Genomic DNA, 18,069 nt, shown 5'->3' with positions numbered 1-18,069 from the left:
AGCCCTAAGCATTTGTCACAGAGAGGTCACTTTTTATCTAATGACTTGACGTTATGATATAAAAGCGTATTTTATCTTTTGAAAACAAATGATGTCTCAGTGAAAACAAGAATCATGTGCTAGAAATGCAGGGTTTGGATGTCATCTGTTTCATGCCGTGTGACTCTTTTTGGTTTATCCTTTAAAGGGGTCATACCACACATTTATGCATCGTATTGGTTTTCAACAGCGATTATTTTTAACGTATCAGTGTTGTCCAGTATAGGATATTTATTGCCCAATATTCCATAGTTAATTTTTTTCTCCCATTTTAATTTTTTTACATTTTTTAATTTACTTTTCCTTGTATTTTACTTTTATTATTCAGCATCTATTTAAGATATATTTAAGTTAATAAAATCACTTGTTGTAGTTTTTTTTTTAGTAATTATCTGTTTTTATATAAGTAGTATTCATTATGGCATCTATTGATTTATTAGCTATTAATTGGTTATTGGCCATAACAAGAAAGTAATTATCATCCTATCACTATAGCAACACTATAAACATTATGATTAGGGATGCACAATATATCGGCCTCCATATCGGTATCAGCCGATATATGTCAAATAAGAAAATTTGGCCGATATGTAAAAGCCGATAAATAATGGATTGTTTTCTTCAGCTGAGACACTTCAGATATGCACTGTTTGCCATGATGGTTTTGAATTGCATGAAATATGATTGAAATCGCTTCAAAAAGGAAAATACAGTTAAGTACAGCGCAAGTTTGTCATATAGGCTACATAATATTATAATGAGAACATTATTAATTTTGTGTGGAACATGGCTTTTAATGGTGAGACTTTTGTTTTTGTAATCAGGTTCTCAAAAATTCTATAAAAATTTTGATTTAGATTTATCGGCCAATATATCGGTTATCGGCTTTCAAATATAAACAATTATCGGTTATCGGTATCGACCAAAATTTTCATATCAGTGCATCCCTAATTCTGATCATAAAGGTTGAATGCTCAGGCACAAGTGTTGGGAAAGTGGAGCTCCAAATCTTGATCATTATTAGTGATGCCATCTCTCCAGTTGCCATACAGAGAATTGCTTGAGATATAGGCATACCTCATTATGACGTCTATAGTGTTTAGGGTATTCTATCTTTGTTCTTTTCTTTATATATGCCTAAGATCACAACCTAAAGGATTAAAAAGTAAAAGAGGTGTGAAATCCTCAGGTAATTAGTGTGTGTGAGAGTACAACACAATGCAGCACCAGACATGAGAGCCTGTCTCATTCAACCGCTGCATTTCTGATTTGTTGCCTTCAATTTCCTCTGTTCTTCCTCTTCCATTCCAAACTCTCACCATAGTCCTAAAGTCAGGTAAGAGGGCATGATGCTTCCGACACTTTCAACCCCTTATCCCGAGTCATTCTGAAACCATTGTTGTGTACTGTGCTTTGTACATTGTTTTTTATTTGATGAAGAATACACATTCTTGTTGTCCGTGGAATATGGTTTCAATTCGTTTTCATGGTTTTCAATTTTAGGTTTATGTTGACAGTTTGGTGTGTGAACCTGATTTGTCAATTTTTTTTTCTCAGGTTTGACTGTCGTAAACATTTCAGTTTTTGTCCCTTTGAGTCCAGTTTCTGTACCAAATAGTTTCACAATGTAGCTTCCAGGGATGCATGAAAAGCCTCATCAGCTGAATCAAATTTCATCCATTTAAATCAGCAAATTCAATGACCGCAGTACATGTTCACAAGAAACCGATTCTCCTCTGGTAGCCAGGCAGTGCCAGATTTCCGAATATGAGAACCTCCACGGCATATTGATTTCTGATTGGGCACAGACTTAGGAAATAGCATGTGCGTGTTAGCTCAGTCTGCATTAATGCACCTGGCCTTACTGTAAATAGAAACGAAGGCTAAAGTCAAGAACGATACAATAACCAACTTCCAGATTTGTTTTAACTCCAGTATAGTTTCATATAATTGTCCATTTGCTAGTTACTTTCTGAACAATTTTACTGGATATAGCATAAAGATTATAAGTGGTTTTTAAAAAAAATATAAATTATGGGTGGTTTTTAGTAAAATGTACTTAAAGAGCAATGAAAATTGATTGGATATTATTCTTACATGTGCTTAATCTGCCATACTTCAAAGAAATCAAAAATTTTGTAGTGTTTTTTCTATTTATTTATCGCACATTTGGCAGATTTTGGATATATTTTGTTGGTATTGCATATTTAATTGTTCTCATTTTCCTGTATTTTTATATTTAGATTACTGTTGCCATCATCTAATGCTAAAAGTCAAAGTTGCCTTTTAAAAAACTAATAATTTCTTTATTTTAAATTGAAAGGAATTGGTTAGTAACACTTTTTAAATTTTAGCTTTTAGCAAATCTCAAAAAGAATATCCATTTATATGTACTTTATAATGTTGATGGCTAAAAATAAATATTTTTAAAGTGTTTAATGTTTTTCTACTCCAAAAGAATACCAGCAATTTAGATTATCAGTCATAACATTATCAACTTATTATTAAAATGATGAATTTATTGAATTGGCTGGAATTTTAAATATCTGTGCATTCTTAGTATTGACACCACAGTGACATGAATCAATGCATATATTAAATAATATTAGAAATGATATGAAGTATTTCATTTACTTTGGAGCAAATGTAGGTGTTCTTACTGATGTTTTGTCTGTTGATTTGGGAATGAGGGCAGTTTAATTCACAGCATCAACTTTTCAAGATGTATTTAAAGATTTGTAAAGGAAAAAAGTACCATGTTTATTTTCTCCCAACTATTATAAGTTTTTTGGCAATAACATTTTGCGTACTTTCCAAACTATCCAAACATGCAGAACCTTCTTATATTTACATTATAAAACAGCAAAAGTTTGTCGGATAGCAGTCAGATTGCAGTATGTGGCAACGGCTGTGGAAGGATTGGTCAGTAACATTTTAAAGTTGGGTTTAGAGAAGGATCAATGGATTAACGTTTAAAAGCTGACTTAGTGTCTCATTCATTAAGTCATTCCAAATCATTACAAATATTCACCAGCGTATCATTTAAGATGCTGCACATTTGTGAATTCATCTGTAGACAACTTTATTCCTGTTTTCTCTCAATGTCTAAATCATGTTTTGGCTATTGTGCATCAATTTCCCTGGAAGTTGCATCCAATAATGAGTGTTTTTGTTTTGTGTTTGTGTTTGTGTGTCTGTGTGTGTGTGTGTTTTGTGTGTATTTCACTGTCACTCCCCCGCACTGTATGGTATTAATGTAAATGCCAACAGCCTGCGCTCCTTCAGTTCGGATAGGTCCAACACACTCAACCGGAGCTCCTTCGCCCGTGACAGCATGATGATCGAAGAGATCCTGGCGCCAAACAAGGACACGGTACGTCCTCTTTCTCCTTGAGTTCTCAGATTCTGTGTTGCCCTTTTGCTGTCAGTTGAGTCTTTATATCATGTGTTCATGATCGAAGTTCATAATTTGTGAATTTGAACAATTAAAAGCACCTGGACCATAATGTTTTCTTCTTCATATAAGCTCAGCAAACTTGACTCTAAACTAGATACTAATTTTTTTGAGAAAATACAATTTCTGTGCTAAGAAAAAGAGCGAAAGTGCCATGGTATTTTTAAAGTACCATGTTAAGGCCATGAAATGGTAATTGCTCAGTACCATTGTATATAGCAAAACACCAAGATATTACCATCTGATACCATCGTTGTGTTGCCATACTTAATGTTACTTCAAAAATAGTACTTTTAGAAATATTATACTTTAAAAGAATGCAAGCTGAATGTAATCTTTATGGACACTTAATTGCATGATATTTACAACTTAAGAGTGATTTTTTGGACTCACTTAAGTAGGACGCAAGTACATCCTTATATGTAATTTCATAATTACGTTTTTGAAATATGGTTAAAGTGTACTGCTGAATGTAATGATAAGCATTTATGGTGCACTAAAATATACTTTAATGTCATTTGTATTGAGACTTGTATGTCATGTATTTAAATATGTTTCTAATTACACATTTGTAATGATGAAGTTACAATTTTGTTCATTTAAAAATGTAATATCAAATAAGACACTACAGTTAAAATTATAATCAAGTACTTTAAAGTACTTTTAAACTTTTTACATTTATTTTGATGTGTTGACTAACATATTAAAGCACATGTATGGCATGACAAAAGATTAAAACATAATGATTAAAAATATACTTTAAAGTAAAACTTGACATTATATTCACTTATACTTAAAGGGTCAGTTAACCCTTATAAGCCCGTAAGACTTTTGTTCATCTTAGCCTACATCTCACCTTAACCTACATCAAACTATGTTATATTTTTTGAAGTGATGAACATTTTAACAATGTAAGTCCATATGTGATTTCTATGAAGTTTATTAAAGTACATATAGTACATAAAGAACATAGCACATCAAAGGCCAGAAATATACCCAAGTTTGTAAATATAGGATTGAGAGGTGTGCCAAAAAAAGAAAGATTTCATTGTAGAAATGAATACAATCAAAATTTGAAAAAGTGAAAAATTCCATTTTATAAGTAGTCAGGGAAATGCTCTTCAAAACATTTTGTCTGTCACTGTTGATCAGTGCATTTGGAGTGATTCAGAATCTGTCTCTTCTCTTCAAATGCTTCAGGGGGTCTGTAGAAACATACCCACCCTTGTTGACTCTCATTATAAGGTATAAAATGCATTGAGGAATTCTGCATTGTTTCTTATTCCATAAACCAATGCAGGCAAACATGAGCTTTGCTCCGCAAGATGCATTTGTTGTTGTTCTTTTATGTTCTGCTCTTCAGGCCAGATTCTTCCTGGGTTCGCATCCCTTTCGATATCAGTTGTATTTTTATAGCTTAGCTTCTCACATAGTTTTGGCTGTTTTGATCTTGCATCAGGGATTTTCTTCCATTATCTTCTACCTCTTTTAAATAATTCTCCTGCATGTTGTTTTGTTGATTGTCATTGTCATCATAAACCACAAGATGAGGCGATAATTGTGCGGTTGAGTTGTTAATTGCAGAGAGCAGAGCCTCAGTCAAGAGTATTGTGAAAGCCAAGGTTCACCACAGAACCGCAGTGAATGGAAATATGAGTAGTTTGTTCAGTTCTGAACAGCTTGTTTTGTGTTTCAGCACCTGGCTTTAGCAAAAGATTACAACACAGAGTCAATGAGACGCTATAGCTGGACACCGGACACTCTGGACAACGTGAACCTGGTCTCCAGCCCCGTCCATTCAGGGTAAGGCCAGCATCACCAATTCTTACACTTAGGGTTAGTTATATGAACAAACCATTAGTATTGAACTTCAGTGTGAATGATACCCCATTTATGAGAATAAAGAAGTATTCTGTTACTTCGATTTTTGGTGGATGAGAAACCAAAAAATTCTACACATATTCTCAGAAGAAAAACGTACAAAGCTGTCACTGGGCCGGTACCCTTTGGTACACCTTCGTAACTCATTTTTGCCTATAGCCCAAAATATACTTCAGCTGTCCGAATTCGGTGAAGGTGCGTGCACTGTCCGTGTGATGTAATTTTCGTCAGGAGGGTCCACTTTTATATGCCCTTCCCTTTCTAACTCCCCTCTGTCTCATTCACTCGGATGTACGTCATTGCTTATGTTAAGAGTGCCCACTACTGGCGGTAACCTTGCAGTGGGTTGAAATGGAACGTCCTAAGCTCTCGATCACTTGTGGCTAAATTAAGCGCAAGCATTGTGAGTTGCTGTTGTAACACAATCTCATGTTGCGTCATGGTCTATGGATCTGCTTGAATTGTCCATATGAGTAGACTCGCTCCCTCTGTCAAAATCGAGGGGTCGAGGGTCTGTCCATATAATCCCTTGTCCACTTGACAAACCTTAACACACCTTAAAATGGCGGCGGGGATTGCCCCAAGGGGAAGTTATGAGTGTATGTCTCAAAGTGGAGTTAAACGCAGCCCCATAGACTGTAAAAAAAGATGGACAACGCTATGCCGCTTCCTTCCATAGAGTACCTCAGGGATGACGTGTTTTTGTAGGCAAAACCCGGAAGCGTGTTAGCATTTTAGGACTTCCGGTTCCATCGCTCTAAAGTCAATGGGTTTTTTGAATGGGTTTTTGCTAAATCACCTGAAATAAGGTCTGTGGCCTCTAAATATTTTCACGTTTTGATCTATGACATAAAACACACCAGTTATAACCCGCTTGTGATTTTTTTAAACCTTTATTGGGTCTTAAAAACGGCGGTTGCTAAAAAATTGCTAAAAGAGACTACTTCCTTTGGCCGGGACTTTAGACGTCATCATGACAAACAGGACATTAGGACAGCGTTTCTCATGAAAAAGTGGATAAGTATTCATACATGGCGCAGATCATAATCAGCGAGCATATTTTTAAATAAAGTTGTTTTTTAAATAAAGTTTGAGGAAGCTTGGTGGTGGTGACATTGATCCGCGACCATGGTGTGCTGTAGCCTACCGTTAGCATTTTATATCTGGCGGCTTTATTTAGGCTTCAAAATGTATAAATGTTGTGTTAACTTGTAAAGATTATCTTGATAGACAAAACGTGTAAGTGTCATAACCCTTTGTTAAACACAGAGCTTATTTTTTGCGATTTTCTAAAAGTCTATGGGAAAAATGCATAGGCTTTCGATCCAGGGAACTAACTCCCGGGTTGGCCTACGCGCAGCCCTGTCCGTGCGGACGGTTCACGTACAATAGCACATGGGCAAGGTGAATGTTGAGACAGAAAAGTCCACTAGGTAGCAATACACACAGTTGTGATGTAGGCCTACTGTGCATTAATCAAAGAAAAGTGCGGAAAGAGCGATACAAAGCGGCATATCCTTCTCCAGCATTTTTGATTTGGTTCTTGTTGTAAATGGTGGATCCGCTACTTTTCTTTTTCTGTCCTTCTGAGGAAATGTCCTGTAAATGACACGACTCAGTGCTGCCCTCTGATGCCTGGTAGAGTAAAAAGCAATTGTACTGCGCGTGTGTCGAACTCATCCATCCATGCTCATCCAGAGTTGGGTACACTTTGAATCCTGTGCGGAAACGACTGTGGAACTCGATAAATGAAGTATACCCATGCCTTGAACATATTAGTACCTGCCCCAGGGACAGCTTTTTGTGTGTACTTACTTCGAATGAGGGATCCATTTCTAGGGACCAGAATTGGACCGGTAAACAACTACCTAGAAACCGTCCAGCACACCCTAGCAACTACCCATACTACTTGATGTTGAGATTTAAATGGGCAAGCACCGCTCAAATGATCTCATTTTTGTTTATTCTTTAATGACCTCAATATTCCCAGATACCTTCCTGATCTTCCATGTATTATATATTAATGGAGACCTCAATAAAGGAATGTTTTAGTGTTTGTGCTAATATTGAAGCTCTTATGATTTTTTTGCCCTGTTCCATATTTTCACTTGTTTCTTTGCAGCGTTTCTCCCTCACTCTTTCAGTACGACAACAGGTGACAGTTGATCATGTGATCACAGTTTTTCTTCCCTGTGTTTGTCATTGCTGTTCTCAACTCAACTTCTTGGTTCTAAAAATAGGTTTTGCATTTGGAAAATATAATTTATTATTAGTTTCTTAAGATTTGGATGAACAATGACCAGGACATATTCTTGACAGGTTTTGTAGGATACATCCAGCCTACAAGCCTATGTAGATTGCATAACTATTGGCACCAATGGTCTCTATGATCTACTATCTCTAACACAGCTTAGGCTGATATCAGAATTTTTACTATTTGATAAAATCTTCATAAGCCAAATGATCCTTAAGACTCACTGTACATGTGTACATTTAATTATTTTTCTTTTAATCTATACTATGATGTTAAATGATTTCATTCAGTGTTATTTTTTGTGATTTCAGTATAGCAACAACTGGCTAGAGACAGATCTTAATAATATAGATTGTGACACCTTAACAGTTTGGTTGAATTCTGATCTTTTACAGTAAACTAATTGTAACTGTCTTTGTTACTACAATGTTTAAATATCCTACCAACATTCTCTACCTCACTAACTTTTCACCAGGTGCATGGAATGATCACAGATCACTTCCTCGTCTATGATCTTCTCTCTGAAATTTGTTTGCGTGTGTGTTTTTATCACAGCATGGGACAACTCAACTCTGCTGAGTCTCTCTTTATCGTTTCTTATCGGATCGTTTCCTCCTGCAGGTTTTTGGTGAGCTTCATGGTGGACGCCCGCGGCGGTTCCATGCGAGGAAGTCGCCACAATGGCATGCGCATCATCATCCCGCCCCGCAAGTGCACTGCGCCAACACGTATCACATGCCGTTGGTCAAAAGACACAAGCTGGCATCCCTGCCACCTATGGTGGAGGGAGAAGGGCTGGCGAGCAGGCTGGTGGAGGTGGGCCCCGCGGGGGCTCAGTTTCTGGGGTAGGTTTTACCTTCCTGCTCATTTTACTCCAGCTTTTCCTTATCATTTCCATGGAAACCATCTTCTGTGTTTGGTAGTGCGTGTCGGTGAAGTGTTTCAGCAGTGACACAGAGCGGCTTTGCCCACCATTGTTGTCATGCCAAAGCCCTGGTTCTTGACACTGATTCAGAGATGTACCTTGACTTTACCCTTTCCTTTACTCTATTTCCTACAATGGCATCATGCAGGTCGTCAAATTTTCCTAGTAAATATCTTGAGGACTGCTGAAAGAGCTCCACCATTTTAGTAATAAGTGTTTTAATAAGACACACATTGGCTCTGTTCCAGAACCTGGTGAGCTGCCTACATTGATGGCATGTTAGGGCAAGACACCACAGGAGAATAAAGTAAAATTTGTAAATAATGTTATCACAGTAAATTAAAACTGTTTTATATGTTTCAGTTTTCAGAAATGTTATTTTTAAATATGCAAATGTGATTTCATTTTGTTGACATGTTAGAGTTAATTGTTTTGAGTATCTCTTTTTATCATTCCATAAATCAGACAATACTTTCAACAGCCAGGAAAAATATTTTTAGAAATAAAATGTTATATAAATCAGGTGAATGATATATGAACAGCACTCTGTAAAAACCTTCAGAATGTAGATGCTGCTGAAGTTGAGATTTCTGGCTCAGAGCATGAGAAAAAAATCATTTTGAGAAAACATCCTTTAAAGGGGTTCTTGATTATGATTTCACTTTTTTAACTTTAGTTAGTGTGTAATGTTGCTGTTTGAGCATAAACAACATCTGCAAAGTTATGACGCTCAAAGTTCAATGCAAAGGGAGATATTTTTTTTTTTTACAGAAATCGCTTTTTAAGGACTACAACAAACAGCTGGTAGGGACTACAACAAGCTTCTTCCCGGGTTGGTGATATCACAAACCCCAAAAATTTACATAAACCCTGCCCCCAGGAACACGCAACAAAGGGGGCGAGTTATTTTTGAGTAAGCGAAGTGCGAGCTGTTAAAGCTCCACCCTTTTCTGGAAAGCAGCGGGGAGCAGCAACTCATTTGCATTTAAAGGGACACACACAAAAAGGGTGTTTTTGTTCACACCCAAATAGGGGCAAATTTGACAAGTTATAATAAATGATCTGTGGGGTATTTTGAGCTGAAACTTCAGACACATTCTGGAGACACCATCTTTTGAAAGGGACATTATAGGTCCCCTTTAAAAAAATATGTATTGTAATTGAAATCTACAGACACAAATAGATAAAAGTGTAATAGATAAAAGTGTTTTCTTTCCACTAGTCTGAAAGAAGACATAACATTTACATTTAAATACGAGAAGTGCAGGTAATACAATGTTTCAGACATCATGTAGAATACTACAAGCTAGAACAGGGAGTGATTAAAGGTGCCCTAGAATTAAATATTAAATTTATATTGGCATAGTTGAATAACAAGAGTTCAGTACATGGAAAAGACATACACTGAGTTTCAAACTCAATTGTTTCCTCCTCCTTATATAAATCTTATATAAATTTGTTTAAAAGACCTTCCGAAGAACAGGCAAATCTCAACATAACACCGACTGTTATGTAACAGTCGGGGTGTACGCCCCCAATATTTGCATATGCCAGCTTATGATCAAGCCATTAGACAAAGGCAAAACATCTGGATGTGCACAGCTGAATCATCAGACTAGGTAAGCAAGCAAGAACAATAGTGAAAAATGGCAGATGGAGCAATAATAACTGACATGATCCATGATTACATGATATTTTTAGTGATATTTGTGAATTGTCTTTCTAAATGTTTCGTTAGCATGTTGCTAATGTACTGTTAAATGAGGTTAAAGTTACCATCGTTTATTACTGTATTCACAGAGACAAGAGAGCTGTCGCTATTTTAATTTTTAAACACTTGCAGTCTGTATAATGCCTAAACACAACTTCATTCTTTATAAATCTCTCCAACAGTGTGTAATGTTAGCATTAGCCACGGAGCACAGCCTCAAACTCATTCAGAATCAAATGTAATACATCCAAATAAACACTATACTTACATGATCCGATGTATGCAAGCAGCATGCATGACGAACATCTTGTAAAGATCCATTTTGAGGGTTATATTAGCTGTGTAAACTGTGTTTATGCTGTTCAAAGCAAGCGCGAGCTCCGGGGGCGGGGGAGAACGAGAATTAAAGGGGCCGCAACCTATATATCGGTGCATAGTTAATGATGCCCCAAAATAGGCAGTTAAAAAAAATGAATAAAAAAAATCTATGGGGTATTTTGAGCTGAAACTTCACAGACACATTCAGGGGACACCTTAGACTTATATTACATCTTTTAAAAAGAAGTTCTAGGGCACCTTTAAGGAATAGTGAAAGGGGATGAAGACTTGTAAGAGCAGGTGGAGGGTACAGCGCCCATGCCTGATATATATGCAAGCATCAATGTCTTGAACTTGATGCAAGCCGCAGCTGGTAGCCAGTGCAGAGAGATAAACAGAGTTGATGTTGTGGAAGGAAAATAGCCCAATATCTAAAAATTGACCAGTGCATAAAAAACTATGGTTTTTCCTGTAGTGTCTTACCTTAAGGTGTCATAGGCATGTTCCAGATGCAACGTGACTTTGCTGCCTTTTTAAATTTCTACTTTTTGGCCAAAATATGTTGTTCTTTATGAAAAATGCAGTCCTATAATACACTGTGAGATTGCAGACTAAGCTAGATTCATTCAGTATTGAAAGAATCGATAAAAACAGTCTAATCTAATTGAAATGTACTATTATAACCAGTATTAGTGTGTTTATGTATTTGTGTTTATTGGAGTAAAACACTGTTAGCCTTGAAGCAGGCTAAAGGCAAACTCTACTGAAATCAACTCTTAGTCAAGTCTCCTATGTGCTATTTGTATGAGTTGTTGCCTATGAGTGTTCCAACTAATTCATTTATTTAATTTTGGATGCATAGTAGATGTAAGAAAGCTCACTAGTTTTGGAACAAGCCGCTGTACTTGGAACAGAGTGAGCCATAGCTCACCGAGACATTACAACACTTGGGCTAGCATCCCATCCTGCAGGAATGACAAGTTGTTCCTCCTTTTTGTTCCTCTAAATGCTGCATGGATATAATTCAGTAAACTCCATCTACCTCGAAACCTCCCCCCTCTTAGCGAGGGCGAGAGCTACATTAGCCGAATCCTGCAGCTCGGGCCACGAGGAACAAAATTTTCTGGGTAGGAGTTTGTTCTTAGTGAAGTCACAGCACTTCATGTTGATTTCAACTACTACTTTTGACGCCACAGCTGATGTTTCCTTTGTTTCCTCCTTTACGTTCATCTACACCTTTTCCTTTTAGCTTTCAGTGAATGTACACATCGCTGAAAGTGACTCATACTGGCTGTTTGGGCTGGTTATGCAGTGCTTGGTGAGCATGAGTGTCTGCAGTCATGGCTGCTGCCTTAGCCCTGTGTTTTTATGCTAAGAGAGAGAGTTTCATTTGACCTTTTAGTTTTTAGAGAAGGTATCAGTGTTTTTTTTTAAGGGTAAGGTCATTTGGATTACACCATTGAGTGTCTGGTTTGCCCAGTTTAACTCACAGTTCTAGTAGGTCTGAGTCTAGGGCCATCAGGCATGAAATTTTCCATGGTACCTTCTCTGTCTACACATTAAATGTTTTCTTCCATGATTCCATGTTTGTCTGATGTTACTGTTTTCATCCATTGTGTAACATGAGCTATTTCATTTCCCATGTACTGGACAGAACAGGTTGCTTTTAATTTGTAAGTTTTATTGACATATTCTTTATTAATAAGTGGCCCAAGTTGCAAGAAATGCCCATCTTGAAACAAGCAAAACACACACTTAAATAGGAAATATAGGAAGAGTTGCTATATCCACCAATGGGATATGCAAAAATAGCTAGCATAAATATATAGCCACAAATAATACTAAATGATCTTAAACCTAAATGGAAATATTTAAAAAGTAACTGAATTTTAAACAATTACAGTGAAGACAGCAACTAAAATAATGATCATTTGCATATTGAAAGCGTAAAACAACATACAGACTAACCTTAGAATGAGAAGTCAATTCTTAAAAATGAAGAAATGAACAGCATTTACACTTTTGCTCCTTGGTGGTTCTTTTTACTTATAATCTAGGAACAATTAACTTACATTTACTCATTTGACCTGAGTGCATTCTGTCAGAATATGTGTTTCCTGGGAATTTAAACCCTTGCCATGACCTCATCATTATTAGCACCATGTTCTACCATTTGAGCTACTGGAATCCTTGCAATGACTTGCAATGAAAATTGTATATTACTAGATATAATGTTTGAAATAGGACCACAAAAGTTATTGGTTTCAGAATTTCTAAAGCTGCACTAAGATTGCTTAATATTTGATAATTTTATAAGCATTTCCGATCTCTGATTTCTGACTTAATTTTTTGTCTCTCTGTTTAGGTGTTTTGCTTGTTTCAAAAGGGCTAATATTTTGCATTGTAATAAAATTGAACCTATTTCTACAAATTTCCTTTATAAAGCCTTGAACAATCAAGCCAAGAACATCTATTTTGATGTTACCTCACCATAACTGTCACAGCATATTCACATTGAACATTTCTAAAAAACAAAACAAAAATACTCTCTGAAAGTGAATTTATCTTGTTAGATATTTTACTGAAAATATTTGTGCAGTGCATCTTTACTTTGCATCTTACTTGGTGTTTGGAATATTTAATTTCAAAGCATGAAGCAGTGACGCTTGGTAAAAAAAAAAAAAAAAAATGTACTAAACTAAAACATTTATAAAATCATCTCTGCATCTGTCCCCTTGAGTTCATAATGGAAACCAGTGGTCATTACCTGTATTAATACCAGATGCATTTGCCAAGTGCCCCTCTTTTGCACTAATGTTTCATGAACGTACACCATTGCCATTTACTAAAGTCATCATCAGCATTTGGGTATCTCGCTCTCTCGCGTTTAGTTCCATTGATAAAGGCCTGCGATGTGTTTTCACAGCCCTGTGATTGTGGAGATCCTCATTTTGGGTCCATGAGAGGGAAAGAACGAGAGCTCATTATGCTCAGAAGCGAAAACGGTGAGACCTGGAAGGAGCATCATTATGACTGCAAAACTGAAGACCTCAATGAGCTCCTCAATGGCATGGATGAAGGTAAAATGGTTATTAATAAAAACTGCACTGTTATTGACCTTGCCAGTCCACATGATGAGTTTCAGCCTTTAGTGAGCGTTAATTAGTGATCGACTGAAGTTTTTCAGTGGATATGGTATTGATGGCAATATCTAGAAAGTAAGATGGCCAATGGCTGATATAACGGGGCAGTTGTGGCCTAATGGTTAGAGAGTCAGACTGGTAACCCGAAGGCTGCAGGAAATACTGGCAGGAAATTACTGAGGTGCCCTTGAGCAAGGCATCTAACCCCCAATCGCTACCGGGGCACCACAGCAAAATGGCTGCCCACTGCTCCGAGTGTGTGCGTTCACTACTCACTATTCCTAATGTGTGTGCACTAACTTGGATGGGTTAAATGCAGAGGACAAATTCCGAGTATGGACCTTCACATATTTCACACTTTTTCACTTTCACTTTGCTGAAATGAAATTAACATTTATGTTACACAATCATTACAACCATATAGCAGCACATTTAACACCAGGCAAACACCACTCTCAATCTGTTTGCTTCTGTAAAATGTATACGCTTCCTGAAATTAAACTCACATAATACTGTTTTACTCCATAGAGCTGGACAGCTCAGCTGATCTGGAGAAGAAGCGCATCTGCCGGATCATCACAAAGGACTTCCCACAATACTTTGCAGTTGTATCGCGGATCAAACAAGAGAGTAATCAGATGGGTCCAGAGGGAGGCGTCCTATCCAGCATGACAGTACCTCTGGTCCAGGCCTCCTTTCCTGAGGGTGCACTCACCAAGAAGATCAGAGTTGGACTGCAGGTAGATCACGGTCCAAATGAGTCCATATTTCCATTTTTTGTGTGTAATTATTTAACAATATTAAAATACTTTCTCCTATCTCAGCTTATATAGAGAGACTATACACTCTTTAAAATAAAGGTTCTTTACTGGCATCTATAGGGGCTTTTTGCACCAGAGGAACCTTTTCATATTTCCTAGAACTAATGGCGGAAGTTCGCACGGCAGGAACTGGGAATGAATTTAGTTCTAGGAACGCCTTTTGAGGGTACCACATCCACACAAAGCCAGAACTTTCCTTATCCAATCTTTTTTTCCTTGTCTCAAGAAATATCTGCATACACAAGAAACCACTGAAACCGACTCAAAACGATGTAGTATACATGCCAGATCTGTATGAGGTGCTGTAATTCTGCCGCAGAGATATACTAAAAACGGAGAATAAGACTTGGAGCATGCGCATAAACCTTGCGCGCTGTATACAAACTTTAGTAAAGCTTAGAAAAATAAAGCTTTATTTTAGTAAAGCTAATAGGCTCAGTAGCTTCTGCGGCATGAACACAAGCATGCAGTCTGCTGTTGTTGTTGTGCTGTTTTGTGACGTCTGACTAGGGTCGAGACGTGGGGTGATGACATAATCGCTTCACAAAATACACGGATTGGCTGTACACACAAAAACGCAAGGTTGTCGTTTTCAGATTTATCCACTCTGGGACCCGGTTTCAGGCTCCCAAAATGCCGGATCCGACTGGACGAAATGCCTATATGATACAAAATTTTTGCGTATACAGCTAAACACGTCTCCATGTTGACGGGCTCTAAATTAGCTCCTACTTAAGAGTAGGACAATACACAACAGCACAATAGGAACTACCAATGACGCAAGTGTATGTTGATTGGTCGAACGCATGCCATGAGAAACAGCACCGCCATTTTTAAAAATCTGTGTAAACACACAGTTTATTCCACGAACAAACTCCACGATGGAAAACAGCGATAGATGGACTGACGCCAAAGTCCGGATGCTCCTTAACTTTAACACCACGGAGGAAATGGTCTCTTAGCCCTACGTTTTGCACTTTCCATCGATTAACTTATACGTCTACATTCCATCTCCGTTATCACAAAAAAAACCACAGCTCCAATCACAGTGTCCTCCATTTTCCTGTTGTTGACGTTGTTGAATGCTTAAATGGCGTCGCTGTCTGCTGGCTTACATCACTTCAGAGTTCCTACTGGCGGTGTGAATTCAGCCTAGGGGAACATTTAGTTCTCGGTGAGCCGCCCTGGTGGCTAGTTCCTATAACTACCTGGTGCGAAAGCCCCTTATGGTTCATTGAAGAACTTTTAACATGCATTGGACCTTTCCATTCCACAGAAGGTTCCATTCTACAAAGTAGTTGAAAAAGATTCTTTAGATTTTTTAAAAATGTTCTTCACAACTAAAAAATTGGTTCTGTTCACTGAAGCTGTGGTATTGCTGCCAAAACCCTGTTTCACTTAAATGTTATTGCTTTCTCAACAGGCCCAGCCTGTTCCAGATGAAGTTGTGAAGAAGTTTATAGGTAATCGTGCCACCTTCAGCCCAATAGTGACAGTGGAGCCTCGCAGGAGGAAGTTCCATAAGCCCATTACCATGACCATACCTGTGCCTCCAGTCTCTGGAGAGGGTGTGGTGAATGGCTACAAAGGAGACACCACACCAAGCCTTCGCTTGCTGTGCAGTATAACTGGTAGGATTGATTTATAGGCATCAATAACAATGCAAAATGAAATATTGAATTGTTTTAAACATGTATCAAACTCCCATTTCACTATTAATTAGTTGTGATAGCAATTTTCATAAATAGGCTCTATTTCTATTGTCTTCCTTTGTCACGTGTCTCCTAGCAATGAGACACGTGTTTCTGCATGAGTTTGTTGTGTTTGGAGCAACTTGAAAGTCTGATAGTGTATGATACCTACTCTGTTTTTATCTGTAACTTTTACAAAGTCAGCAAGTATATGATGAAATCTGTTCAGATTTTAAAAGTCATGTAGTGTATTCCAGCCTTAACTTCTCTATTATAGTATTCGTCTCATTGAGGAGGCACATTTTAGACGGGCAACAATACTTTTAAACCTTAAAAATCCATTTAATAATGCATCTTGTGACAGGTGGCACATCGCCAGCTCAGTGGGAGGACATCACTGGCACTACACCTCTCACCTTTATCAATGACTGTGTGTCCTTCACCACAAATGTGTCTGCCAGGTACAAGAACATTATGAGCTTCTCTCTCATAAAATCCTCTTACCTGTTTTGATCTGTTTTCAATGCCTCTGATCTAATTCTAAAGAATATAAAAGGTGCATTATTTGTGTCCAGGTTTTGGCTTGCAGACTGCCATCAGATCCCAGAGACTGTAGGTTTGGCCACCCAGCTCTACAGGGAGCTCATCTGTGTGCCCTACATGGCCAAGTTTGTAGTGTTTGCTAAAATGAATGACCCTGTGGAGTCCAACCTGCGGTGCTTTTGTATGACGGACGATAAAGTGGACAAAACTCTAGAACAACAGGAGAACTTTGAGGAGGTGGCCAGAAGCAAAGACATTGAGGTACATTATCTGTTTTCTTGTTGTTGTTTTTCTTTTGTGTTGCTATTATCACAAGATTTTGATGTACTGTATGAACCTTCCATGCTAATCATTGCTATTTATGATATTTATTTATCATTATGATTTTTGCAGAGTGTAGTCTTTTTAAGAGAGTTGTGTCTAACAGTTTAATAAAATGTTGTGGTTGCTGGTTGCACTGACATGGCTGGCTATTTTAAAGGTACTGGAAGGGAAGCCCATCTACGTGGACTGCTACGGCAATTTGGCCCCTCTGACCAAAGCTGGACAGCAGCTGGTTTTTAACTTCTATGCTTTCAAAGAAAATAGACTCCCGTTCTGTGTAAAGGTAGTTCATTTTTCTCTCACGATTTCTATCTGCTCTAGGATTTTTACATTATTTTCATGACAGTTAAGCACATTGCTAATGTATCCTGCCTGCCACAATTTTTTTTATTAAAATCAGCATAAATTATATTCAGTACATCAAATTGCACCATGAAAGTAATTTATTATTATATATATTATTATATATATAATTTTGTCATTTAATCATATCATGAATGTGCTTCATTAGCTATGTTTCTATCCACAAATTTTTATGCGAATTTTGGGGTATCGCATAAAAAACCCTGAATGGAAATGCGCAGAAATGCACATAAAAAACGTATGCGCTCAATCGAAACAGATTTGGTAAGAAAGCATGTGTAACCCCTCGGGTCTTACTCACCCTGCTCTGTGCGGGCCTCGAACCTGGGACTCTGGCATGGGAGGCGGGCACGCTAACAAGGAGGCTAAAGACTGCAGTCTCTAGTGTGCCTCTTGAGGCCAGGGAAGTGAAGTTTACCTGCATAGCTCTCACTAGCTGGCCTCCATTACACATAAACTGTGATGGAAACACATTTACCAAATAATTTACTGGATGCACAACAAAAAACCTCAACAGATCAGATGATTGGGTAACCAAAATCTGGTCTAACCATTCCTAGTTTAATTCGCAACTTTGGATAGAAAGTAGCTATAGCTATGAT

At 37.6% G+C, this 18,069-nt stretch overlaps 2 protein-coding genes across 7 annotated transcripts in view; both read left to right on the top strand.

Moving 5' to 3' along the window:
- LOC125255081 (ankyrin-3-like) overlaps window positions 1-5,168 on the top strand; it is a 166,327-nt gene extending 161,159 nt beyond the window's left edge. Inside the window, exons 26-27 of the mRNA XM_048170037.1 lie at window positions 3,310-3,412; window positions 4,694-5,168. Of these exons, the coding sequence (XP_048025994.1) occupies window positions 3,310-3,412; window positions 4,694-4,744 (154 nt within the window). The 3' untranslated portion in view covers window positions 4,745-5,168. The remainder of the gene's footprint in view (window positions 1-3,309; window positions 3,413-4,693) is intronic.
- A 21-nt stretch (window positions 5,169-5,189) lies between these two features.
- The window catches only part of LOC125255079 (ankyrin-3-like), a 36,160-nt gene continuing 23,280 nt past the window's right edge, over window positions 5,190-18,069 (top strand). For all 6 annotated transcript variants that reach the window (XM_048170036.1, XM_048170032.1, XM_048170035.1 and 3 more), the window contains exons 1-8: window positions 5,190-5,296; window positions 8,250-8,473; window positions 13,509-13,662; window positions 14,254-14,465; window positions 15,970-16,177; window positions 16,602-16,698; window positions 16,813-17,041; window positions 17,262-17,387. In XM_048170036.1, coding sequence (XP_048025993.1) covers window positions 8,309-8,473; window positions 13,509-13,662; window positions 14,254-14,465; window positions 15,970-16,177; window positions 16,602-16,698; window positions 16,813-17,041; window positions 17,262-17,387 — 1,191 coding nt within the window. In that variant the 5' untranslated portion in view covers window positions 5,190-5,296; window positions 8,250-8,308. The remainder of the gene's footprint in view (window positions 5,297-8,249; window positions 8,474-13,508; window positions 13,663-14,253; window positions 14,466-15,969; window positions 16,178-16,601; window positions 16,699-16,812; window positions 17,042-17,261; window positions 17,388-18,069) is intronic.

Source organism: Megalobrama amblycephala, linkage group LG20 (assembly GCF_018812025.1).
Source record: "Megalobrama amblycephala isolate DHTTF-2021 linkage group LG20, ASM1881202v1, whole genome shotgun sequence".
In the NCBI taxonomy this organism is placed as follows: Eukaryota; Metazoa; Chordata; class Actinopteri; order Cypriniformes; family Xenocyprididae; genus Megalobrama; species Megalobrama amblycephala.
Note: the sequence above shows the minus strand (reverse complement) of the source record. Positions and strands in the feature narration are given on the sequence as shown.